This window comes from Equus caballus, chromosome 8, assembly GCF_041296265.1.
Source record: "Equus caballus isolate H_3958 breed thoroughbred chromosome 8, TB-T2T, whole genome shotgun sequence".
Lineage (NCBI taxonomy): Eukaryota > Metazoa > Chordata > Mammalia > Perissodactyla > Equidae > Equus > Equus caballus.
Genome location: NC_091691.1, coordinates 817390 through 844017, shown reverse-complemented (window position 1 = coordinate 844017; position 26628 = coordinate 817390). Strand labels below are relative to the sequence as shown.

The following is a 26628-nucleotide window of genomic DNA, read 5'->3' as shown; positions in this document are numbered from 1 at the left end:
CATGAGTGGACTCTAGGGTCCCATGAAGGGGAATCCTTTCATCTTCTGAGTGTTGAGAGGAGCCCTATCCAGAAATGGACCCCTCTGCCTGCAGGCAGGAGACCTGGTACAAGGGGAGACCCTGCTGGGCCTGACCATCCCCACCCCCAAGGTCAGATAGCCTTGTTCTCCAGGAGAAGCCCCCCAGAGGGGCTCCTTTCTAATGCAGGATGGAATGAGGGGCACATGCAAGCAGGCCTTCCTCCAATTCCTGTTCAGTGGCCCAACTATCACTCCACATACCTAGTCAAACATTTAGAGGCAATCCAGGTCTTAGTCATTGCCTGTTTTTATTTGAAATTCTTGATTTAGAATTATTTTCAAGGAACAAAAGATTAAAATAACTGAATTAACAAGTCAAAAGATCTCACATTATAAAAAGATCTGAGACCAAATTAATACTAATAAAAAGTAAAGACAGGCCAGCCAAAACTTGGATAATTTAATATATTAAAGATAATTAAATACATTAAAACTCGGAGCACGGGGTAGGGAAGGAGAAAGAGGAACGTATCTTTAGCTTTTATTTATTCTAATATTTACATTTGTGCTTCACCACAAAGTTATTTTACCATAGAACAGATTAAGGAGCCAGTTATTTCCAAACGAAATCAAAATAAAAGTGGAAATGCTTCAGGATTTCCTCCTGATGAATGGTTCTTTTGAAAAAAATCAATATGTAAAATAAAAATAGAAACACCTTTCCTCAGATACTTAAATTGCAGCCAGGGTAATGGGCTAACCACTCTTTATAGACAAGTATCTATTTAAATCACTTTTTTCTAGGCCAAAGGCAACATCCAAGTTATAGACCTGGAAAAAGAAAGGAAAAAGGATAAATAAAAAAAGAAAGAGAACACCACAAGTTACAGCAATTCAATCCCCTCTACTGGTTTTTATCAGGAATTAGGGAACTCTGCTTCCGCTGAGGCAGTAGGAGCGCACCCAGGGCTGAAAGAAATGGCGAAGAAGGAACCTCAAAGACAGCTTTTTCTTCCTCCAAATCAAGCACACAACCGAGAAGTCCTGCCGTTCCACATCCAGGTCAAACTCGCTAATTCTCAGGAACTCTAAACCAACCTAAAGTGAGAGAGCATCCTCTGCGATAGTCTCAGCCCCGTCAGAGCCAGTAACTAAAAGCCATTATGTTGCAATTTATCATTTTATTTTCCAATCAGTCAAGAGTCCCAACTTAGGGCTTTCTTCCCTTTTTACGCAACGACTGTCCTTCTCCAGAGAAAGCGACGAATCTGCCTCCAGCTTCATCCTAGGTGTGAAGATAAAATACTGTTTCAGAAACTCCTTGGAAGTTTATAAAAAATGATTTATTCTGTTGGCTCATGACCATCCACCCATTTTCCTGACTTCTACATTATTCAGAATGTCTTTGAAATATAAATACAAATCATAATCTATTGAATTCACAACAAAACCACATAATCACAACTAGTGTCCTCCACAGCCTTTATTCTCAGATTGAATGTATAGCCTTTGACAGAACCATCACATTTTCAAAGTAAAAAATATAAAATATACCCCAGAAAGAAAAATCACCACCCAAAAAATACATTTCCGGTCACTTTTCTATATATGCTTCTATAAACTATTTTAGTACTTAATTCCCGAGTCTCAGGTCCATGAATTTATCTGGTACACTCTAAAGGCTACAGAGAATTCCATCGCATGGGAGAAACAGTTCTTCCCCCACTGGGCGTTTCTTCCAGGTTAGCAGTAATTTAAATGGGTGTGTTGGCAGCTTAATGTCTTTGTACACGGCTCTGATTTTTCCTATTTGAATTCCTTGGTAAAAGGATGCACATATTTTTAAGGCTTTTAATATATAATGACTAACCAGCCCTCAGAAATATTCCACCAAGCTATTCTCCCACCAGCAGAAAGCGGGCTTGTTTTTTCTGAACCCTCAAAAATAGTAGGTATCTTTTCATGTGCTTGTATTGCTAGTCAGTTGGAGGTGTTGTCTATGGAAAGGAAGATTCTGAGCTCCCCAACACACATCCCTGCACCCAGCCCCCCACCTAATATAGCTGGTGTACCCCCAGCAGGGCCTGCACAGGGTTTACAGGATGGCAACCATGTAAATGTGAGTCACAGCTGAGCCAGTCAGTCTTCCTTTCCTGCAGAGCCTTCATTTTGTGTCTGGCTTCTCTTCCGCATACCTTCAATCACACCAGGTGTGCTGATCTCATCTGCTTGAGGAAGGCACTCTTCTGGGGCCTTCAGGCTGCCCTGCCTGGACTGGCCAGCCTCCCAGGGCTGCACATTGCTGTGGGAACCCCTTGTTTCCTGGATCCAAGGCTTTCTTACTTCTACCTTATTCCATCATTTCAGTAGCGATGGAATAAGGTACATCCTCCAGGAGCTTCCTGAGAAAGGGTGCATGGGGAGTATCTTTTGGTGAGCTCTTATGTGACTGAAAATACCTTTTCTCTACTCTCGCCCGTTTCATTGATAGCTCAGTTGGTGTTAGTTCGCTCGGGCCACCCTAACAAGTAAGTCCCAGACTGCCGCAGCTTTAACAACAGACTTTCCTCCTCCCAATTCTGGAGGCTAGAACTCCAAGATCAAGGTGTCAGCGTTTTGGTTTCTCTGAGGCTTCTCTCAGTGGCTTACAGATGTTTCTTTCACTGTGCTGGACACTCAGTGGGCCCTTCCAATCTGCAAACTCGTGCCCTTCAGTTCAGAGCAATTATTTCCCTGATGGTTTCTGTCCCTTTGGTTTCTCTAATCTCTTTTCAGAACTCTCAGGATTTGGACATTGGCAGTGGAAACTTTCTGACTGCGGTCTTCACCCTGGGGTGAGCCGGCTGGAACCTTCCCTGGGGCTCGCCAGACTGTCCAGAGAAAGCTCCTCCAGCTGCAACAAGCCAGCCTGGCTGCCAGCGCCTGGGAGCCAAGCAGGGAAAGACACCAAGGGTGGCAACATTCAGGATGCAAATTATCACTCCTTCCCTCTCTTACTTCGATGCTGCTATCCACTGTGCCAGTGGCCCCAGCCTAGGAACCTTTTGTGATGCCTTTTCCAGAAGACGAGCCTCCAGCCTTCCCCTGGAGTGGGGTGAGGGGAGGGGGGGCTGCGGTTCTCACTGCTTTGTGACACACACTCTGTCTTCAGCCCCCATTTCCAGAGGAGCCCTTTGAGAGCTCAACCACTTAACCAAGCTGCCTCTCGGCTTTCCCCACGGCCCGCTCAGGATGCAGCTTTCCGCGGTCTATTAAGTCAGCGACCACTTGTCCTTCTGCTCTGGGGCCTCCAAAGTTCTGCTGCAGTTGCCTCTTCTCCTCATTGTCTTTATCATCTTCTTCATTACCTTGTACCGTAGCTTTAGTGTGGTTTCAGGATGGAGTAGAGCTAAGTATGTGCCTTTAATCTCATCTTCATACATTTCTTCTTAAATATTTATTTATCGATAAAACAGCTCCAGTTGTGCCTGCCAGCCTCCCCCTCCCTTTCATACATCTCCCACAGTCGGTTCACAAGTCAGCTTTGAGGATGACTCCTACTGAGGCCTTTAGGCCCAACTCAGTGAGCCCCAGCCTGCAGATGGCAAAGGCCTGGATGGGGCCTCAAGGAGGACTCGGAGGGTAAAGTGTGATCAGGTACCACATTTACTCCTCTGAGCCTGGAAAGCTCCCAACACTGTGTCAACCTGAGGAACATTAAGGCCAGGAGGGGCTGTGATGGGGGCTGGGGTGTGCAGCACAATGGTCTCTGTCCCCAACCAGCCCAAAGGTAGAGAGGGTTCAGTGGTCAAGAGGGGCTGGTGACAGCGCCACAGCCAGGAACTGGCCAGTGACTGGTCCCATCTAGCAGCCCATCCTGAACGGGTTCACAGCACGCCTGCCCTCTGCCCTCCCCCTAAATCCGCAAGAGATCAAGCTTTTGAGAAAAGGAACCAGGAAAGTGTTGGGTCTAAAGTGCTAGTGTTCTAGAAATACACAGCACACACAGCCACAGCTACTGAGTGAGGTGGGCCATCTGCAGTAGGGGGTGCTGAGTTTCTGAGCAAGTTTCCAGCACCTGGAAGAAGTGCCCACTAGGTGGAACCTCCCCTTTGCCAACACCTCCGGCCCCCAGCTGCAGCCTTCCCTTCCAGTCACAGGAGAACTCCCAGGCTCAGGGAGGCTGCTCTCCTCAGGTCTCAGTAGAGGCCTTTTCTGGAGTGTGGTAGCACGGAGGTGACCATGCTGTGGTCAGGAGCTCTGCCCCCGGCCCTGGGTGCCCCAACCTTCACGCACCTTTATGTTCACATCTGTAACAATGCAACCACAGCAGCGGCCTCACGGCACTGTCCCAGGGATTAAAGAGTTAAGTATAAAGCACTCAGCATGGGGTCTGGCACCTGGCAAGGGCTCTGTGAGCTAGTATCTTGCTGATCACTGTTGCCAGGTGACGCCAGAAACACCCATATTCAGAATGGAAAGAACTCCCCTAGTCATCACTAGCAAATAATACTTCTCATTACCCACGAAATATACTCACTTCCTCAACCTTTTTGACCAGTGGACGTGAATTTCTGATGAAAGTGATCTTACCAAGTTTAAATTCATAATTGGGAATTCCTCTGTAAAGAGAGGAAGAGAAATGTTAGTTCCAGGAAAAAGGGACTAAAATTCATCTTTAACAATCAAGAGGAAGCAAAGCAGAAGAGACAAGTGTCCTCTTGGTGACTGTCATTCTGCGGTATGTGGCTGTACCTTGCCCTGGCCTTGGGCCAGCCTTCTGGTGCGCCCCAGCACCCCTGCAGGAGGGATAGGGCTGGGGTCAGCAGACTTGAGGCCTTGTCTGTGGTGAGGGGTCACCTGGAGGCTTGGGAGGCCCTCACCGTCTCCGTCCTCCAGCCTCATGGATCACCCTGGAAGAGCTCCACTCACACTAAACTCATTTCACTCCTGAAGAGTCTAGGTAAAAACCCCATTTCCCACATTCTCCTTCTGCTCTAACACACGCAGCAGACAGGTGATATATCTCATTTTGCCACCACCGTGACGGCCACCAGAGCAGGGAATCTGCTCTGAGCGTCCCTGGACCAAACAACAGAAACATATCTAAGTGAGGCAGCTCCTGCCTCTTTGAAGGAAGTTGAGATAATGTGACCTGATCAATTATTTGAAGTCACAAAACAGGAAAATAGGCAGATTACTAACCAGGATCAGAAAGGTTTTAAATAAGTGAGAGATCTGATCAGGTGCCGCTTGCGGGTAGTGGAGGCTGAACTAAAGGCACAGAGGGAGGCTGCACGGCCAACATTACCTGAGGAGAGGCTTGGTGGATGACAGGGAAAGGCATCAATATACTTCCCCTGGGAAACAGAGACCCACGACGTGCTCCAGCCCACCAAGGAGAGCAGATGGGGGACATTCATCCACCTGCCAGACTCCCTGATCCAGGCTTTGTCTCCAGAGCTGGAGTGAGGCTGTCCCATCCCAGGGGTCTGGTGTAGACCCTCCTTGCATGATGACAAAGCATCGGGCAGGAGCAGAGCAAAGACAGACCCACCTTTTAATGTCTCCAGGTTTGATTGGGGAAGGGCTGGGCTCCACACCTTTCTTCTTCCCATCCAGTCTATTCCCGGAGCCAGAGAAGGCCTAGGGAGACAAGCAGGAGAGGGTGCGTGCACTGAGCCCCAAGAATAAGAGCAAACACAAAGTTGCCCTTTGCTCAGACTGCTGCAGGGATGTGCGCGGGGACACCACCCAGATCTCCTCAGGACTGAAGCTCTCAATCGCAGCTGCCAAGCGCGGGCAGCCGACAGCTCTCTGCCCAACCCCTCAGGAGACTGCTGTGAGCTGACGGGAGCCTCCGGGCCCAAAGACAGTCGCCCCCCAGGGGCGGGAGGGTCATGTCACAGCTTACTTTCAAACAGTACAAATAAAAAGAGAACGTGCTCTTAGAGAGAGATAAAGCAAATGTGGTCACATGTGGTGAATCCAAGCAAAAAGTATATGTTGTGTCTCTCATACTATTTAACTTTTTGGTGGACTAGAAATTTTTTAAAAGAAGAAGAAAAAGTTGGGGCTGCCTTACAGAGTTGTTGGGAGGATTGCAGGAGAAAGTGGATGTTCAAGGGTTTGGCAACTGAGACAGAGCCAGATACACATGTGCACGAACACCAGAGGACCAATCCCTGCCGAGGTCCCCGGAGTGTTATAGAGAATGCTGGAAGGAGCAGATGGCATGGCGGGAGCACAGAAAGTTAAATGTGTGGCCTGGTACTCACACGGAAGCCCAGCTCTCCAGCATAGCCGCTATGGTCAGCTTCACCTTCCTGACAGGGGGACAGAAAAACAGATGAGCTTCTCAGCAGGGACACCCCAGCTTTTCCCTGGGGCCTCTCATTGCTACTGCTGTCCCTGCACCCCAACAGCTGGGTGTCCCCTGGGAGCAGGGCTGGACAAGAAGCAGGGAACGTGGCTGTGTTGGCACCAGCAGAGGCCAAACATGGGCCAGCTGTGAGACACTCCCAGGATGCACTGTTCCAGAGGGCAAAGCATGCCATGACTGGGGAGAGACGCTGGGGAAATGACTTACGGTTGACTCCTCGTGCTGGACTTGTCTTTCAGGCTCTTTGTAGCCCAGGGGAGCATCAAAGTCCACCTGTATTCCCAAGATGAAAGTAAAATTTGAGACATGGCCACATTTAGGCTCCCTTAGCTTTCTGCTTTTAACTGAGACAACTGTAGGTTCACATGCAGTGTAAGACATGATACAGAAAGATGCCTCATACACTTTGCCCACTTCCCCAATGGCCATATTTTACGAAATTACAGTACAGCATGTCACCTGCAGAATATCGACATCCACACAATCCAGCCCTTACCCAGATTTCCCCAGTTTTACACATACTTACTTCTGTGTGTCTGTGTTAAGTTCTCCCAATTTTATCACCAGTTAGGTTGGCGTATCCACTCCCACAGTCCAGATACTGAACAGCTCCTCCATCATAGGGGCCCCCTGTGTTGTCCTTTTATAATGACACCTACCTCCCTCCCGGCCCTCTCCACCATCCCTCACTCCTAGCAACCACTAGTTGTTGTCCATTTCTAAAGTTTTATCATTTCAAGAATATTATATAAACGGAAGCAGACAGTGTGTAACCTTTTGGGACTGGCCCTTTCTGCTCAGCACGATTCCCTGGAGATCCACCATGCTCATGTGTGTACCAATAGTTCTTTCCTACCCAGAAGCTGAGAAGTGTTCCTTAGCTTCTAAGAACATTCACTCCTCAGCAGGTCTGAGATGCTGGTGGATTTAGCCATCTCAGAACTGGCGGCTGATCTGCCACCTCCACTGGCCCTGAGATGAATCACAAGGTCAGCAGCCCCCTCACAATGTTCTAGCAGCATCTTCCTCCTCTTTCAGCCAAATAGTCCCAGGGGCTGAGTGAGACTCTCCTGGGGCAGTGGCCTACAGGGGCCACGAACTACCCATCTTGCTCCGGCCCAAGCACACTGTAAGCAGCAAAGCCACTCACATTCATGTCACACTCGATGATGGACACGGCCTTGTCAGGCTTAGTCTCCATTACCCGAAGTTCATAGATCTGTGAGAAGAACACAGAAATCAGTCAGATGATTTTGTGGCAGCACTGGGGGCTGTCACTGTTCACATTACTGCAGCTCCCTACCTGGCTCCTACAGACACATCATTCACCTCCAGGACACCCTCCCCCAGCCACATCTCTTGCTCAGACAATGGGGCTGTCGGGGTGGGCTGCCTTGATGCCCATCACTCAGCAGAGGCTGTTCCCCGTAAGTGGTTCAAATCAGATAAGGGAGTTACACAACAAACTGCAAAAGACACTCACAACCTTTAACCCAGAAAGTTTATTTCTAGGAATTTATTCTAAGTAAATAATTAGCTAAATACCCAACGAGAAAATTCTAAGAATGCTCACTCTGACATTGCTAATAATAGTGTATACCCAAATTGCCTATCAACAGAGTAAATGAATGATATTTATTCATATATACATAAATTATAGTCACCAGTGGAATACTACGCAGCCAACAGGAAAAGAAGTTAAAAAACCAGTTCTGTTGCGTGTGTCTAGTCTGATCTCATGTATATAAAAAAGTACATAAAAAAGCCCAGAAGGACAGGAACGAAAAGTGGCAGAATCTACTTTTTCCTGCATCATTTAAGGTCCTTTCTTTTTACCTAGAGTATGTCTTGCTTTTATAATGAACAATCCGGAAAGTCTCACCAATAAAAAGACCCCTAAACACAAGGGGGAGGGTCACCAAAGTAAAGTGAGAAGGCTCAACGTACTCATCTATTTTTTTAACTTTCCTCTTTATTTAATAGAAGATAAGTAGAAATGAATATGTATGTCACTGTGTGGATGTATCACAATTTCTCCACTCAACATCTGGGCTGTTTGCATCTGTTTTGCAATCACTAACAACGCGCTATGAACATTCGGATATCTACGTGTCTCTAGGAGGACATATTCATGTTTCTCTGCAGTAGTGTTTTCAAACTGCAGATCACGGTAATTAGCAGGTCATTAAACCAAGTGTGCTGCAACCAGAACTAGGAGAGAAAAATTCTGGAAGATAGTACGATAGAAATACTATAGTATGTTGCATGTAGTAAGGACAAACACTTTTGTGACATTTTTTAGTTTTATGTATTGTCATGCTGTATCTAAAAGAATAATTTTAAACTACTTTTCAACATTCCTCATGTATGTAGTTTTCAGTTATTTTTATTAACTTTATTGAATTGTAAATAGAGAACACTTGAATTCTGAGCAACTCTCTAGACTTACTCTTTTCTAGTATTTTCGAGGTCATCTTTTAAGCCTTATACATTAAATATTATTACTGCTTTATGTGGTAATGTTTACCATGACTTGCTTCATATTTGCCAGTTTATCTGTTTACCATTCCTTCTGGAACCCTAGACTTTCCTTCTAGGATAATACTTTTGAAGCTCCACTGGTAAATAAACTCTCTCAGATTTTGTTTATCTGAAAATATTTTGATTTTGCCCTCATTCCCTAAAGGCTTGCTGACAGTTACTTTCTCGCTGCTTGGGCCATAACAGCTCTGAGGCGCTCCTTTGCAAGTAGCGTGTTTTCCCTCCACTCCCCCCTCCGAGTCTGGTATTTGCTATCTGCAACTTATACTCTTTGATATACATTGTACTTTCTGTAACTGGGCTGATGGTGAATTCTAAAGCAATCTCACTTGTTATCTCTTCACCATCTTGCCACTCCACTCCTCCGTTCTCTCCTGCTGGAATGTTTCTGAGCATGCCTGTGTGTCTCAGGATCTCCAGGACCTCACTCTCTCATATGCTCCCTTGCCTTGCTTCTCTGTGCAGAATTCTAAGGCATTTCTCCAGATTTAACTTTCATTTCATTAATTCTTTGTAAGCTGTTGTTTAACACTTTGATTGTTTTTCAAATCTTCCTGGTTTTTTTGAGTCTTTTGTTGCTTGCTAAATTTCATGATTCTGCTTTTTAATTTCTTTGAACAATTTATACCTAATTATATTATATTTGCTCCTGAAAATTCCAACACTGATTCCCTAGCGGGTCTAAATCTGCTTTTGTCGTCTCTGCTTTGGCTGGCTGGTGGTTTTATTATGAGCTCCTGTTTGCTTGTTCAATCTATAGCAATCCCGAGGGCTTAACTAAACTGGGGGTGCTTTTCCCAGAGAGAATTTGAGTTCCCTCTCCTGGGATGAGGACAACATCCACCCACGGGGCTATTTTGGCCCCTTTAAGAGTTCCACTTTAATGTGGAAATCTGCGATTCAGACCTCCCAACACAGCACTGACAAGGCCATTTGCCCTCAGGTCAACCCTGTTGAGAGATTCTTGAAAACTTCTATATTTCTTGCGAGCCCAACAATGTATTAGTAATCTGGGTTTTATACTGATTTAATTGAGTTTTATCAGAAGGGCCCTTTGGAGTATCTCATCTCCTGTACTTCCAAAAGTGGACATCCAAAAATACATGTCAATCCTATGTCTATGCTGTGTAACTCACCCTCCTTCATTATCTTTATCATCAATTTGAGTCATATTTAGTGTTACTATCTTGATATTAAAAACAATAACATTAAGCCTTCCTGTAATTATAAAAGCTTGAAGTGTTCAGTTTAGGTAGGTAATACCTAAAATGTTCCCCCACAAAGCTAAAGGCAACAAGATTCTTTCTTTCTTTCTTTCCTTTTTTTTTTTAAGATTGGCACCTGAGCTAACAACTGTTGCCAATCTTTTTTTCTTTTTCCTGCTTTTTCTCCCAGAATCCCCCCAGTACATACTTGTACATTTTAGTTGTGGGTCCTTCTAGTTCTGGCATGTGGGATGCCGCCTCAACATGGCCTGATGAGCGGTGCCATGTCCATGCCCAGCATCTGAACCAGCGAAACCCTGGGCTGCCAAAGCAGAGTGCGTGAACTTAACCACTCAGTCATGGGGCCGGCCCCACAAAATTATTTGTTAGCTTATGAACACATAGAAAGTGTGACTCATGGGGGCCGGCCTGGTGGTATAGTGATTCAGTTTGTGCGCTTGGCTTCGGATCCTGGGTACAGACCTACACGCTGTTCATCAAGCCATGCTGTGGTGGCATCCCATGTAGAAGACTAGAATGACTTACAACTAGGATATACAAATATGTACTGGGGATTTGGGGAGAAAACAAGAAGAGGAAGATGCACCAGATGTTAGCTCAGGGCCAATCTTCCTCACCAAAAATCATACCTTAAAAAAAAGTGTGATTCAAAACCCCCAAAACTGAAAAAAAAGTGTTCTCAGTATCAGATACCTCAGATAGAGGGAAACTTCAGAGAACACACTGGATCCCTGTAATGACACTGAGGGAACAACTGGCTTCCTGATCCTGAAGGCGGGGACTGGCTGGACCTCAGGCTCCTGTTCACAGCTGTGAGTGCCCCAGTCCCAGAGGGGACAAGAGAGTGTGTGAAGGAGTCAAGAGCTGGCCTCTGGGAAAGCCAGGCTGGGGCTGTGGTCACTCCTGAGTACCAGGGGGTCTGCCCTGGCAGCAGCTCCATGAGGGTCAATCATCCATGGTCACAGTGGATGGGTGGCAACCACATTGTTGTGCTCCATCCCTGAGGAGGGATGGGCTATCAGCACGTTTGCCAACTGTTACTTCTTCCCTCAGACATGTTGCCATGGATAACGGGGAAGTGGATGGCATCTTGAATTTTGTGGGAACTCATCTGTCTATTATGCATGAAATGAATGAGAAAATTGAGGACACTGTACGGTATTTCACTTTACAGCTCAGTTGTCTAGATCCAGACACCACAGAATCTGGGATCAACAATAAGAGGTGTTCAGACCCGAAAGCTTTGTATCAAGAAGGGTCAAGAGCAGAGGAGCTGCTAAGGGAAAACCAAAACCAAAGACAACAGGGGAAGGGGATGTGCGCCCTCACAAGGAAAGATGACTTCAGGCAGCACTGTCCCCAGTGCACCCAGGCTTGCTTCCCACCTGTCCCACGGCACTTGGAGTGCACTGCAGGGCCAGCTCCAAGAGGGCCTGTCTACTTCCAAGGGAAGGAATCACATGACAGGGACCCAGGCCAGCTCACTTCTGTGTTCCCGCAGCCCAGCAAAGGGCTTAGCTCAGATTACAGGTAGAATGGAGACCTTTCTAACTGAGGAGATGGGCAGTCTTGCCACCATGGTACACAGAGGTACAATGAGTAAGTACAACGACGTTAAGCTCATTCACTTCTAAATGCAATCAATGATTTCTCGACACAGAGTTGTTGAATGATTAGTACAGGGCTCCAAATATGGACCCATAAAGATTAGAAAAGGGAACAGTATGCAGCAATTAGTTAATAAAAGCCAGGCATACCTTCCTTAAAAAGAACTCCATTCAGACATCAGAATGGCACTGCAAGTGGTTGTGATTAGGTGCAACCTACACCAAGCTGGGCTCCAGTCCCTACTGGCCCCGTGGCTGAGACACCCACCTTCTCATTGTAGTTAATGGCAATCACATCCCCGGTGGTCAGACAGGCAAAGTTTCTCAATGCGTTTTCTAATCTGCAGACACACGTTGTCAAGGCAACATGGCAAGATAGATAGCTTGAATCTGAACCAACTTTCTGTGAGGGGTGTAGGTGGTCACTGTCACAGACTGAGTGTACTGGACAGAAGTGTACCAGGCTGGTATTAAAATCCACAGGTTTGATACAGCAGGATACCAATCAGCAATAAGGAATTGGCTTCTAATGCACAATAACATGGATGAGTCTCACTCTGCTGAGGGAAAGAATCAGCCAGAGTGGTAAGATGCCCTTCACATGGAACCCTAAGAAAGACAGCTCTCTGTGGGCAGGAAGCAGCTGAGAGGTTGCTGGGGCCAGGGGTCAGGCAAGGACGGGCAGAGAACGTTTTGGGAGATGGAAAAGTCTGGTTACACTGGTGTACACGTTTGTCAAACTCACCAATGTGTGCATTTTATTGTATGTTAATTATCCATCAATGAGTTGATTTAAAAAAATCCCATGGGAGCACAAAAGAAAAAAAGATTGAATGAATCAGATAGGTCCCATCAAAAGTTCCTCTACATCAAAGATGTTTTCATTTACACTTTTGCTGTTTCTGTCTTTTGGGCAGTAACCCAACTTCAGAAGTATGTTCCAAAATAAAAATTAAAAAGGAAAAAGTAACCTGTAAGCCCTTTTTATAATAGTAAATAATAATAAATTCTTAAAAACTGAATAACCCAAATGCCCAGATAAGGGAATAATGCTTAATCACACAAAATATTTTTAACCATGTCATCCCAATCAATTTACTGAACTGTTTTCAATGTAAAGGTTGAACATAAAACGTGGCTCCAGAATCTGCCACTGTGACGTGGCACAACTGCGTGAAGATCTCAGAGTCTGACTGAGGGAGAAACAGCCAGGCTGTCTGTGTTCCCTTCTCTTGGTCAAACAGCCTTCCAGGATGATAACAGCTTTGTGCAAAGGATCTTGTGTGGCACACCATCTTCACTCCCTCCCATGAAACGCCACACTGCAGGGCTGCCCTGTCCTTGACTTCCCCCGGTGACCCCTGAGCTGTCAGACCCAGCCCACTTGGCCTGAGGGCGGAGCTGGCTCCTGCACCGCATCTCTGCATGCCCCCTACCTCCTCTGCTCTCCACTAAGACTGCCTTTACCCAGACTGTCAGCCAGATCAGGGAGCACCCGGCTGCCTCTCAGCTGATGAAGGTGACGCCCTCTCTCCACGCGTTCACAAGTTAACTATGCTGACAGAAACAGCCTCTGAGGGAAATCTGGTAAAGTCTGCATCGCAACTTTACTTGACCAAAGTCAAATGCAAGGGGTTCTGGTCACAGAGCCAGGCCCTACTCCTGGCCACTCACAGCCAGAAAAGCACCTCAAAGGCAGTGCTCCAGCCAGACCTTGCCACAGAACAGTCCTGCCTGCAGGAAGTGTCCACCGACTGCTGTGTCCACAAGGGACTGGACACGCCCATACACAGACAGGGTCAGAGGACTTAACACAGCTCACCTGCGTCCAGGACATGACCAGCAGCAGCTTGCTCCCAGGCTCTGGCCTGGGAAAAGTGAGCAGGTGGGAAGGGTAGAGGCAGCTTTTTTTTTAACTGTCTACCTGTCTGTGTTGTTCAACCGTCTTTTTCAATCATGCTTTTTTAAAGACAAATAGGGAGTGGAGTGCTCGTTCTATCACATGATCTCAACAAGCCAAACTGGGATCTCCACGCTAGAGATCTCAACCAAAGTCCACACGAAGGACGCCCCTCGCCCATACTGGTCACCCCTTAAATTGTAAACACATGCATCTGGCTTAAGTTCACAGAACATACAAAAAAAAAAAATCACTAGAACCTCAAACCTTTGCTTTCCTCTTTCTGAGAGACAGAAAATGTACTAAATGAATGATCCCTACTGGTTTTGAGTGAAAAGCCCTAAACCTGGGTAAAAGGTGAGTTTGAGCAGTGAATTCATGGCTGAGCTGGGGCACCAGGGGCCCACGAGGGGTTTGGGGCTGAGAGGCAGACCAGCTGGCCCCTCTTCCACCAGAACACACTGGGCTTTGTGCCAGGTGTCACAGTCCACCTGAAGAAAGGGTTCTACTTTGCCCTCCAGGAGTGTGCGCAGAGTATTCAGAGCACCCAGCATGCAGCACGCTTGTCCAGGCCCAGGTCCAGGAGGCATGGCGGACATGCTGGCTGAATGCCCTTAGTCTCAAAATCACAACTTCAATCACGAACAAAAGTGTGGTCCCCAAAGTAAGCATGTGCTCAACCAAGCACTCGCTGCTCACCGAATGTCAGCAGCCCTCTCCCTCGTCTGAAGAGCCCTTCTTATTTCAAAAGGATACACTGCTTTGGGGTTGGTGATGTCCAGGAAGTCAGGGCTCTGAGGCTGGAATTTGGAGTATGTGGCCACTTGAAGGTTGACACTCTCCACCTGAACCAGGCCCCCTTCTTCCAAGAGCAAATTCTGCATCATCTAAAAGAAGAAGGCTACATGAGACTCCTGGAAACCAAGTGGCCAGCATGAGCGCCACTGATCCGTACACCAGGCAGGCCAAAGTCTGACATTCAGATGGCCTCTTGCTTGGGTCCCCAGAAGAGCAGCTTGAGACAAGGACTTGGGGACAGGTCATCGAATTGTAGTTTGATGTCAGGAAGGAAGAAAAAGCAAGCAAGCAAATGAGACAAAGATGTGGAAAGAAGGAGGCCAATAAGGGGTGCTACCGAGGCTGTGGTAGCTGGCATGTGGCATCTCTGCTGGAAGGGTTGGGGGGGTGCAGCATGGCCCACCAGCTCCAGACATCCTCAGGGCTCAGTGTTTCCCCAGGGAAGCTCACCACCCCAACTTTCAAGCTGTCTCATGCCCAACTTATAAGGCCGTGGGGCAAACAGGGCTGCACCTGAGGGAGGATGATGACAGTACCAGGCGGACTGACCTCGCATGGAAGGGTCCCACAGCTGAGGCCGCAGGGTGGTAACAAGGCCCCAGAGATGTCTGCTACAGGAGGTTATATAAAACCCACACAGACACCCCTCCACGTCGATTAAACCACCCTGCGAGGCAGATGCCCACTGAGCAATGAGACGGAAAAATGTGAACTAAGGCCCAGGAGTATCTGGTGTGCCGGGAGCTGGGACCCTGCAGCCAGGCCAAGACTCAGGAGTCCGAGGCAAGGAGGTTGGGCCAGAAATGAGAAACTCTGCATGTCCTGGAATGTTTTTTGCTTTTCTTATTTTAAACCTTCTTAAAGGGAATTTCAAACATACAAAAGTAGAGAGAACTGCATGAGTGGGCCTCTACAAACCCACCCCCAGCTTCAACAGTAATTGGGTTACGGCTGACTTCGCTTCACCTATCATTGCCCTACTCCCCGGCCCCATCCCACAGTGGGCTGCCCTGGAGCCAATCCCAGGCATCACATCCTTTCAAGAACGCCAGACCAGAAAGGTGAAAGGAACGCTTCACTGTTCCCACAGAGCCGCTACCCACAGGGGCTCAAAACTGGTGGTTAGGATGTGCCTTGAACAGCTGAGGGACAAGGTGCAGGGGTGAGGGAGGCCAAGGCCAGGGCAGGCAGAGCCATGAGCGAAGCTGAAGGGTGAACAGGGCCCCGTGGACAAGCCTGCAGAGGCCCCAGCTCACTCGCATCGAAGGGTGCTTACCAGGCAGGGAATGACAGAAATGGAGGAGTGGATGCTCCACCAAATGCCGCAGGCAGGCCGAGTAGGATGGAGAGGCAATGAATTTGACAACTGAGAGGTTTGGTGACCTTGGAGAGTGAAGCTTTCATAGGAAGCACTCTAAGGGGTGGAAGTCAGCCTGCTGCAGGTCAAGTTCACAGTCCGTTAAGGACTTGTTGGGAAATCTGTCAGTGACGGCAAGGAGGATAACTAACGGCAGAAGGAAGGACAGAGCCACAGGCAGCTCAAGGAGGAAAGGCAGCAGCTCAGGTCACCTGCCCATGGTTGAAGAGCAGGTTCAGACAGGACTTGGGGAGAGAAAGGGGTAAGAGCCCAAGGGCAGCGAGGAGGCGTGCTCCAGACCCGGCCCAGGCCGTGTTATACTTAAGCCCCGGAGGGCAGCGAGGACCACGGAGTGCACACAGGACGACAGGCATCTGGCAGTACATAGCCACGCACTCGCAGTGGCCCTGGGCAGGGATCTTGGTCTAGGTCAGCAAATGAGAGCCCAGGTGCTGGAACCAAGGCCAGCGCCTGTTTCAGGCTCACTAGTCCTGAAGAAGCCAGGGCGCCGGGTGGGATGGAGCCTGCCAATCAGCCAACAGAAAGCACTGGCTCGTACTCCTGCTGGGAGCCAGGAGGCCCTTAGACTAGCTCTGCTGCAGCTGCTGGGAGACTCCAGGCAACCACCTACTCCTGCCAAGAGCTGCAAGACCAGCCCAGGAAGAGGCGGGCAGGCAGCTCCATGCTACCGAAAGAGGCTTCCCAGGGGATGTGATGTTTCCTGGCAAAAGGGATTCAGCGAATTTTGGGGTCCAAAGTGGTCTGAGAGCCTGGACAAAGGACCACCCAAACTCCAAGTCTGCGTGTTGGAGAGAGAACCTTTGAGGTCATGTGTATCCCAGTATCACCAGCTCCTCTTTCACCTCTACAGACGGGCCACAGAGGGGCCTCTGCAGATCCAGAGTGGCCCCAGGAAGTTGTCACTGCCCTACACTTCAGCCAATCACAGCGCTCTCCCAGATGAGCAGGACAGGCCTCACGCCTGTGAGGGGCACATGCAGACCACACATGACAGTGAGGCCCTGCGTGGCAAGTGCTGGGGAGGGCAAGTGAGCAGGGAAATGAATCAGATCTGGGCTTGGAGGCACAAGTAAGACCTCCCCACAGGACAAGACTGAGAAATAGCACTGGAGAGGCCAGACACAGGTGTGAGGGCGTCAGGGCTCCTGTGGGGAGAGGTGGCCAGGCCTCACACTCAGGAAGGACTCAGCCTCCAGAGAAAGCCTGAGTGCAAAAGAGAGGCTTCATTTCCACAGCTTTGGGAAAACTCAGTTACAGGCAAGTGTCTAAACACACACATGTCGTGACAGAACTGGAAGAGAAACTACTAAAAATGAGGAGAAAATGTATAAAAATCTAAAATTCTACACTTAGACCATTTCAAAAATACTCCTGCTTCATTATTTGTAAAAAAGCCTGACTTAGGAGATCACAGTTTAACAGCTGGCTGTGGTTTCTAGCCTACCAGTTGAGCGACTGTGGAAGAAAAGGTCGCCCCGGCACGTGGCGCACTGCCCCGAATCCCCTCCCTCTAGCCCTGCCACTGTTTCAGAGGCAGGACTTGTGCACATGCTTGGGGCGTCCCTGCCTACGAGGCCCCTCTCTCCAGAGACGGGGCGGCCCCACTCACCCAATGTGGGAGGTAGCAGATGCCTTCGTCGGCCACGAACTCCAGCACGCCACAGTGCGTCATGCGGTCCGAGTTCTTGTTGGTCAGCTTGAACAGCATCGGGTAGGTAATGTTGAGTCGGCCTAAAAAGGAGAGAGAGGCTATGAGGCACGGCTTCTGCCAGGGAGAGAAACTGCTCCTTCAAAGCCCTCCCCTGGAAAACAGCCTCCTCAGGGGTCCACTGCGGCTCCATGCAGCCTCAACCCCCAGAGCAGGCTCCCAGACCCATGTGGCACTTAGTCCCTGGGTGTCTGCCCACCCACCAGACCCCACACTCCCTGCAAGAGCATAGCACTTGGCCTGGAGTAGCTCGGGAATGGTCAATGAGTCAGAAACACAGCACCAGCTCATACTTGTGATTTTCTGAAATCCCAATTTTAAAAAGTGGCATGTTCACTCATTTATTTGCAAATAATTTGAGTGCCACCCATGTTCTGGACAAAATCCCTGCCTTCCAAAGTTTCCAGTTAGAAAGGCAAGAAAGAAAACAAGTACACTCCGATGCTGTGGCGTTGAGGGAAGGGAGGGGCAGCAGGAGGGCTCCTGTAGGGCTTCCTCCAGGCGAGTCACGAGTCACAGGCAGCATGCCAGGCAGAGAACTCCAGGCAGAGGAAGCAGCCTGAGCAAACGCATGGAGGGAAGAGGAACCCAGCCAACTGGGGAATGACTGGCAATTAGGTGAGATGGGGGCATGGGGACAGGGTGTGGCAATGGGTGGGAGGGGAGGGAGATCGGGCAGGACACCACACAGGATGGAACTGGTCAGCAGTGTGGGCTCTCGGCAGGTCATGACATGGTACATCCCCTCACTCTAGTGGTCCCTAAGGTGAGGCCACATGGATGGCCAGAGGCAGGCAAACAGGACAGCTGATATGCTGACTCAGGAGTGCAGGGGGCACAGAAAGGAGGGGCTGGCGAACTGAAGCAGAACTCAGGAGAATCAGGGACCAGGGGGAAGAGTCCGGGATGGACTGACATAGTGACAGTGTTTGTCATGCGCCAGGCCCTTGCTCAGTCTTCGCAAAACTGTGATGTATGTACTGTCATTATCCCTTTTATCTACAAGGAACTCAGACATGCAGGTGCGGCAACATGCCCAGGATCACATAGCCCAGGAGTGGCAACACCAGGATTCGACCCAGATGGCTGGCCCAGGTCTGCACCTTAACCCGTGAGGCCCACTTTAGCCTGTTGGTTTAGGCAAACACGGGAACAGAAGTGCCATTCAGCAGCAGGAGGTATGGCAGACTCTGTTCGGGATCTCCCTAAAACTTCTGGTGAAGCAGATCGACTTAATGAGCTTGGGCAGGAAGTCACTGAGAGGCAAGAGCCACTGGAAGTGGTGCCTCACTGTGGAGGCAGCAGTGGGCAGGAGTGTTCCCCCCATCACCAAAGGTGACTTGGATGTTGGCAGTACAGTGGCCAAGGGCCCAGAGGCCAGGCCCTCTGTCAACAGGGTGCCTCCCAGCTCTAGAGCCATGGAGCTGAACCATAGTCAGTCAGGGTGAACTGGGATCAGGCTCCAGCCAAGGGTCCAAGATTCCTGCCATTGGAAAAGACCCTTGTGTTCCTCAGTGGTTTTCAAACTGCATTTTGTGATTTAGAAACGTGTCTTGGGGTTCCCGAGCCCTCCGCCTGGAGGCCTCATCTCCTCTAATCTGAGCAGCGACCCTTTTAATAAATTAGGACTCCCTATTTCATTTGGACAAAGTTTCTTCCATGACTTAAAAGATCTGAACAACACTGATCTAAGCCCCACTGTCCCAATCCTGAGTCCCTTCTCAGACACCTATGCCAAGGGTCACACCTGGTGCTTAGCTCCTATGTCAGCTCAACCAGAAAAGCAGGCTCTCTGGGGGTCTTATTCCCTCCTCTGTGATGACAAGGGCCTGCCTGAGGGCTGTGAACCCCATGGCTCTATCCACCCTCTGACTGAGGCCAGAATTAAAGGCCTGCTTTGCTGCTGCTGCTGCTGCTGGCATCAGTTAAGCTCTGCTAGCCAAAGGCCACCTCCTGCCTTCTGATTGGTGTCACGTGGGCTTGGGCTGTTCATACACACATCAGAGGGCACCATCCAGGGGGAAGTACTCTAGCCACACAGGCTATGTGTATCCTCATTTAAAGATGAGGACACTGGGGTTCAGGGGGGCCAAGTGACTACTCTAGAGTCAGGCCGGGTAAGGTGCAAAGCCTGAGCTGGAGCGACACCAGAACCAGTGCCCTTTCCCCACCTTGCAGCCATGTGCACCCAACACCAGGAGTGGACCCGCCAGCAGGCCTCCACGTCTCCTGTCTTGGATGGGAGGAATTCACACCAGAAACATCACTAAATCTCAAAAGGCAATGACTGCGCCTGTGATCAGGTTTTCTGAGTCCAGGTGGAGTCAGGCCGGGACCACGAGGTCTTCAAGTTGCTCTCAGGGGATGAGAGGTTGGGGGAAGGGAGGGAAAGCATGGCCTCTCTCACAACTGGGGGACTTTTCTTGCTCCTAGAAAGAGGCAGGCCCCAGTGAGAGGAGCAGCTTTTGGGGCGGAAGAGACAAGCTACACATGCAGTAGGAAAGAGGGGGTTAGAAATTCAGGCCAGAGCTGAGGAAAGATGTTGGGGGAGGAGATGAGACCCCTGCCTCGAAGCATTCTCTTGGGAGCTGACCACCGGCCTTCAGGAGAAAACCTAGTAAGCCCAGCCTATTGCATCAGCTGGCCCGGAACTGTGGAAAGAAAGCACTGATGCTCACACCCTCCTTTACTCCTGATGGGACCCAAGATAGGGTGTATGTATGTGTGTGTCAGGGGAGTGGTACCCCCTGCAGAGGAGGGTCCTGGAGCTGAGTACTCACTGGCCCCTAGCCTGCACAGCTGGCCACCACCTCACTGGGCATCTGCGGCCCCAGCTCTCCCAGCCCAGCATGCATGCACCAGGGTCAACCCCTGACCAGACATGACAAAGGTTGCCTGTGTCTGGACATACTGAGGAGGGTGTGCTGAGTTCCTAGCATCCATATTTACATCACCCCAGTTCTCAAGTCACATGGAAAATACTTACTGAGTTGATCTAAGGCTGAAGGAGGCATAATTACTGTAGAAAGAACATATAAGAAATATTAAGAAAATGAAAATTAAAAGGACAGAATAAAAGCCAAAATGCAGTTTCTGTTATATCTAAAAACATATTCAACAATCCTTGTAGAGTAGCCAGAATTTTATAATGATCTTTCATAAAGAATTTACTTGCTGGAATTTACATTAGGGGAACCTAATGGCTACTAGCCATAAATTTTTTTTTCCTCCCCAAAGCCCCAGTACATAGTTGTATATCCTAGCTGTAGGTCATTCTAGTTCTTCTATGTGGGACACCACCACAGCACGGCTTGATGAGCAGTGTGTAGGTTTGCACCCAGGATCCGAACCCACGAACCCTGGGCCACTGAAGTGGAAGGTGCAAACTCAACCACTTGGCCACAGGGCCATAAATCTAATCATAATTAGGATTCCCCTCCCACCCCCCCCACCAGCAAGTCTGCGGCAAGCAACATTTTCACTGTAACTAGCTTTGGTTACACATGCAAAATAAGGACTGGTGAGGACTACAAGCACTGCAGGCTGAGGGCATGAAAGGTTACTATTCAAAATAAAAACAAGCACATACTCTTCCCTCCTTTCTCCACATCTGACCTGTCATTCGGCCCCGCGAGCATGGACACGGAGAAGCAGCGGTACTGTGTGGAGAAGCGGTTCTGGAAGACCCGGGGAATCGGGTGGTCAAACATGTTGAAAGAAAACTAGGAGGAGGAAAGAAATGCTGGAGTTAGAACAGAACAAAGGTACATTTCTTCTCGTCAAAAGCCCAAACAGGTCAGGGTAGTTAATACTGCGCTAAATGCTGTCGAAGAGCAAATGGCCTCGAAATCCTGATGGATCAGAGCAGTCTGCCTGAACACTTCCCGGTAGCACAGTGAATCTCAAATCTCTGTTTCCACCCATTCTGCCATGCCCAGTCTCGTCCCACCGATTTAGTCTCCACTGTTTTCAGATGGTATGAACTTACTAAAATATAAAACTGGCCACGGCCAGCCATCCTTAATCTCTTTCAGCCTGCAAACACCTCAGGATCCAGGCAGACCTTGCACACACCTCAAGGACTGGTTTCTGATGGCCCCACAATCTCCTACACATGCCACGTCCCTGCAAGGCTAGTTCCTCGGCCTGGACACTTTTTCTCTTCTCATTAATTTAAAAAACATCTATTTGCTGAGTGCCCACTATCTGCCAGGCTTGATCTAAGCACCAGGGAAACATCACTCTAGTTATGTCTGCTTACCAACAAAACAGGTACAATCTCTGCCCTGGTGGAGCCAACATTCAAAATAAGAAACAGGCAAAGAAAACGCCTGCGTGTCTGGCAGTGATGAATGCTCTGAGGACAAGAGAGTAAGAGACAGAGAGTTCCTGGGAATGCTGCTTTAAACGGCTGGTCAAGAAGGCACTCTGCAAAGACCTGAATGCCAGGAAAGGGAGCCAGCAGAAAGCAGGGAATGGCATTCCAGGCAGCAGGAAGAGCAGGTGCCCAGCGTTTGCACCCCTGCCTTCCCCTGGCTTCCACGACCATCCTTTCCTTGCTCCAGGAAACTTCCTGCTCTGCCCAAGGTCTGGGATGGTGCCCCTCCAATGTGCTCTCACATGCTATGCCATAGTACTTCCTCCCATTCATAAGTAAAGCCAAGACATGGTGCCATCACAAAGCTAAGATCCCAGATCTTAAACTGTGGATTACTCTGAGGCTTAGCCAACACATTCCATGGCAATCTAGGGTCTTCTCAAATTATTGCAATTACCAGGATGTTTTAAAAAAAGAATACACAATTACACAATATCCAAAAAAACTGAAAACAGAGTCCTGAAGAGATATCTGTACACCCATATTCACAGCAGCACTATTTACAATAGCAAAGAGGTGGAAACAACCCAAGTGTCCACCGATGGATGAACAGATAAACAAACCGTGGTATATCCATACAATGGAATATCAATCAGCCTTAAAAACGAAGGAAATTCTGTCACATGCTACACAGAGGATGAACCTTGAGGACATTATGGTAAGCGAAATAAGCTAGTCACAAAAAGACAAATGCTGTATGATTCCACTTATATGAGATCCCTAGAGTCATCAAATTCAGAGAAACAGAAAGTAGAATGCAGTTGCCAGGGGCTGGGGGAGGGGAAGTAGTGAACTGTTGTTAAATGGCTAGAGTGTCAGGTTTGCAAGATGAAAAAGTTCTGGAGAGTCATTACACAACAGCGGGAATGGTTAACACTACTGAACTGTACACTTAAAAACGGTTAAGATGGTAACTTTCTGTTACGTGTTTTTTACCATAAGTTAAAATAAACTCTCACAATAGACAAATATTTCTTGACTTGGTTTCAAATATAAATTAAGTAGAGGGCAAGCCATCTACTGATAGGTAGTTTACTAGCAATTCCAAAATTAGTAAGCTGAATGAGCTCCCTTTCTAAAAAGCAAATATAGCATGCTCCTGCTTAAAATCTCAAATGGCTCTTCACTCCCTGGAGCTCGAGCACAGTAGTTTTCAAACCTTTATCTCTCTTTTTCAACAGCAGCTCTGTTGAACAAAGCTTGGCCAGAAGCCTAACAAATGAAACAGGATTTCCAGATGAAAGAAGAGAGAGGCGTGGGCACCCCGGGGAGCCCTCTCACCACCTCCCCGTCTAAGCCACTTCTCTTCACAACATCACAGAGGAACAGTGCACAACGTATTCAACATCCCTAACAATCTGCCTTCCATCTGCCTTCCATCTACCCATGATCCTGACCTTATGCCCTGCCCTCCTGCTCCCTACCCCAAGTCCTACTTTCCTTTATGAACCCAACGCCTAGCACATTGCCTAGACCTAGCAGGTATTCAATGTCTGCTAAGTGGACAGAGTTGAGAAGAGAAATATGATTCAATACTGACATGCTTGGGATAAAATCTAATAGTCGTTCCTTGTTTTCACTGAAAAAAACAGGCCACACTGAGGCCACGCTGTACAATGCTAAAGAGACAGCTTTGCAGACAGACAGACTTGGCTTCAGATTTCCACTCCTCACTTTTCTGACCCCGAGTAGACTATCTACCTCTTTAAACCTCCGTTTTCTCATGGTTAAAATAACAACCACCCGTGCCTCCAAGGGCACTGTAGGGACTAAACGGGATGCGTCGCAATGAGGAACTGCAGGCGTTAAAGAAAAGCTGCGCAATGGAAAACGCGCCGGCGACTAGGAACTCCCACTGTTATCCTTACCCAACCGCTCAGAGAGCCGAAGGCCTCAGCACACCCGAGGCACTGGGCTCGGGGAGCTGCCGTTCCCTTCCAGCGGGGTGGCCCCCCGCATTCTCCCTGGGACCCCTGATTCTGCTCCTCGCCCCCAACAACCTTCCAATTAATTTGATGTTTATGGAAACCTGCCACGTGTCTAGCACTTGCAACTAGAAGGCTCCTTTTTCCCCTCAAGGAGTTCAAGTCCAACTGAGAGGAAATGCGAACCATGCCCCGGACAAGCGGAGACGAGCCGAGGCCGTTGGTGGTCAGGGGTCCGGCTCCGGCCGGGGGCGCCCGGGCCGGGCTCCAGCCGAGGTGACTCGGCATCTCCGTGGCCGTCACGTTCGCCCCGCCGGGCCCAGCGTCGGCCCTCAGCCCTCAGCCCCAGCTCCCGGTCGCAGCCCCAGCTCCCCGCCCCTGCCCAGCCGCGCTCACCATGATGGACACCTCTGCCTCGCAGACGCCGCTTCGCCCAGGGAAAGCTCCGATGGGAGCCCACCGACCGCTCTCCCCACAGCCTCCGCCGCCGCCTCCTCGGCTCCGACGCCCAGGAGGCTCACCGGAAGTGCTGGGCCTGAGACCCGGGGGGAGGCGCCGAGGGCAGGAGTCGGCTGCAAAAGAGAAAAAGCGAGGCAAAGGCGCTAGGGTCTAAAATTTCCACGGAATAAGCACTGAAATACCGTCTCCTATCGTGTGACCCACTCTAGAGTAATGTTTATAATTATTTTAAATTACATTTTGATAGTACTCCCCTCTAGACGAGTTTAGTTGGGCCCATTCTCCTTACTGACTACACTACCCAGAATGCATGTAGACCTTCCGGCCTTTGCCGTAGCCATCGAGGACTCGGGCGGAAGTAAGCTACACATCCGCCTTCAAACTAGACCGAGAGCCCATTGAAATCGTAAACTGATGCTCTCGTTCGATGCATAAGTAAATTTAATTTACGATGGGAATAAATAAATTTTTCCTGGAGCTCCCAGTGGGAGGTAATGGGCTGCTCTTCCCAAAGTAAAGATGTCCACCGAGAGTCGGGTTTCTGGGTAAACGGGAATCAGAGTTGAAGTGGGCAACTGCGTTTGCGTCTTGCCTGTTGCCCGCCTTAAATATGGACCAATCAGAAAAGAGGACGGGCCGGGAACTAAGTAGCTATGGGTTGGCCCCTGGGCCAATCGGAAGAGCCCTGATTTGGCGGGAGTCTTGACCGCGGCCGGAGCTCTTGGTGTCTCAGCGCGAGCTCTTGGTGTCCGGCCGCCGTGGCCATGTTCGTGTCCGATTTCCGCAAGGAGTTCTACGAGGTGGTCCAGAGCCAGGTGACCCCCTTTCTTGGACCCCGAGGGCTTTTTGGGGGAAAGAGATGAGGGGGAGCGGCCATGGGAGAGCGGGAGGAGATGGGTTCAGGTCGCAGCGCTCAGCTCCCCGACTCTTCCCCCGACAGAGGGTTCTTCTCTTCGTGGCTTCGGACGTGGACGCCCTGTGTGCTTGCAAGATCCTTCAGGTGAGCCCTGCGGACTGGGAGGGTGGGGCCAGGGTGAGAGGGGAGGGTGCAGGCTGGGCCTGGGCGGCTGGTAGGGGCGCGGGGAGGGCAGAGAGTGGGGGCAGGAAGTGGGGGCTTAGAATCCAGAGGGAACGCGGTGGGGGAGGCCGCCGGGCGGGAGATGAGGAGCGGAGTAAGGGAACCCCACCCGGGTGAGAGCTCAGGAGGGGTGGGGGCTGGAGCAATGGCAACCGAAAGCTGGCAAGGGGGACTCTGAGAGGTCGCATCCCCAGCAGGACAGTATTGGGTGGGTTAGAGAAGGATTAGGCAAAAGGCAAGGAGACTAGTTAGTATTTTTGCTGTAACCTAGGCAAAAAATGGCTGCATTCGAAAGGCCTATGGACCCACCTGTAGTGGCTTCTCAGATGTGGGGTCTGAGACAGAGGAATCTGTGACAACTGAGGGCATAGTAGTGTCATAAGCAATACTGGAAATACAAGATTCCTTAGTCTGTTATGCAAGAGGCTTGCTTGGTTGAGTTTTGAATGTGGTGCCATGTTTACATGAACTTCGGCAGGCCCTTGGGTCATGAACTATTTCTCAGAAGACCTAGAAATAAGATCAGCTTTTCTCCCAGTGTTTTCCTTTGGTAATTTTAAAAAATACAGCAATGTTGACAGATTGGTGCAGTGAACACGCATATCCCCATCACCTAGTTTCTCCTTTAACATTTCACGAACCTTACTTTATCACATGTTGTTTGTCTCTCAGCCTATCTTATTTTTTTCTAAGTGCATTTCAAGGGAAATGCAGACCCCCTAATTATAATAGGCTTTGAAAATAATCTCTCTCCAGGCCCTGTTCCAGTGTGACCACGTGCAATATACACTGGTTCCAGTTTCTGGGTGGCAAGAACTTGAAACTGCATTTCTTGAGCATAAAGAACAGGTATGAGAGATGCATTTTAGAATAATTAGACTTTTTCTACTCAACTGCAATTTCTTAACATTTAGCATTCTTTCTATTTCCACAATAGGTTGCATATGTATGTAAGTATCAACTATATTAGGCAGTACGAAAGAGAAAAATGAGCTATATGGCCACATGACTTACCCTCAAGTTGTAGGGACAATATGGGCAACAACAAAAAAAGAGTGAATATGGATAGCCTCTAACTTTGAATTTGTGTGCAGACATTTCATTGTAAGGTGCCTGGAATTTAGCAGTTAGTTTTTGATATGGCCTAGTTAAAATTACTTTAGATTAGACCACTATTTTACATTCTCTTCCCAAGAAAATGTATTCTAATTTCCAACTTGAAATCCAGGAACATATCTTCTCTTTTCA

At 48.9% G+C, this 26628-nt stretch overlaps 2 protein-coding genes across 5 annotated transcripts in view; one reads left to right on the top strand and one right to left on the bottom strand.

Annotated features, from left to right (window-relative positions):
- Window positions 1-310: 310 nt before the first annotated feature.
- On the bottom strand, window positions 311-24853 carry UFD1 (ubiquitin recognition factor in ER associated degradation 1). 4 transcript variants are annotated; one of them, XM_070275947.1, is made up of 13 exons: window positions 24540-24853; window positions 24240-24415; window positions 21130-21262; window positions 20527-20559; window positions 17442-17563; window positions 14413-14543; window positions 12025-12097; window positions 7533-7601; window positions 6590-6655; window positions 6279-6326; window positions 5558-5646; window positions 4541-4622; window positions 311-1306 (listed from the first exon to the last, which is right to left on the bottom strand). In XM_070275947.1, the coding sequence occupies exons 2-13, from the start codon at window positions 24240-24242 to the stop codon at window positions 1232-1234; spliced, it is 924 nt and encodes a 307-aa protein (XP_070132048.1). In that variant the 5' UTR covers window positions 24243-24415; window positions 24540-24853; the 3' UTR covers window positions 311-1231. The 4 variants fall into 4 exon arrangements, with proteins under 4 accessions (XP_070132048.1, XP_070132050.1, XP_070132049.1 ...); XM_070275949.1 differs by having other exon boundaries at window positions 21156-21262; window positions 24540-24807; XM_070275948.1 differs by having other exon boundaries at window positions 21156-21262; window positions 24240-24696.
- Window positions 24854-24977: 124 nt separating this feature from the next.
- CDC45 (cell division cycle 45) overlaps window positions 24978-26628 on the top strand; it is a 37276-nt gene continuing 35625 nt past the window's right edge. The window contains exons 1-3 of the mRNA XM_001488568.6: window positions 24978-25117; window positions 25243-25302; window positions 26137-26229. Of these exons, the coding sequence (XP_001488618.1) occupies window positions 25067-25117; window positions 25243-25302; window positions 26137-26229 (204 nt within the window). The 5' untranslated portion in view covers window positions 24978-25066. The remainder of the gene's footprint in view (window positions 25118-25242; window positions 25303-26136; window positions 26230-26628) is intronic.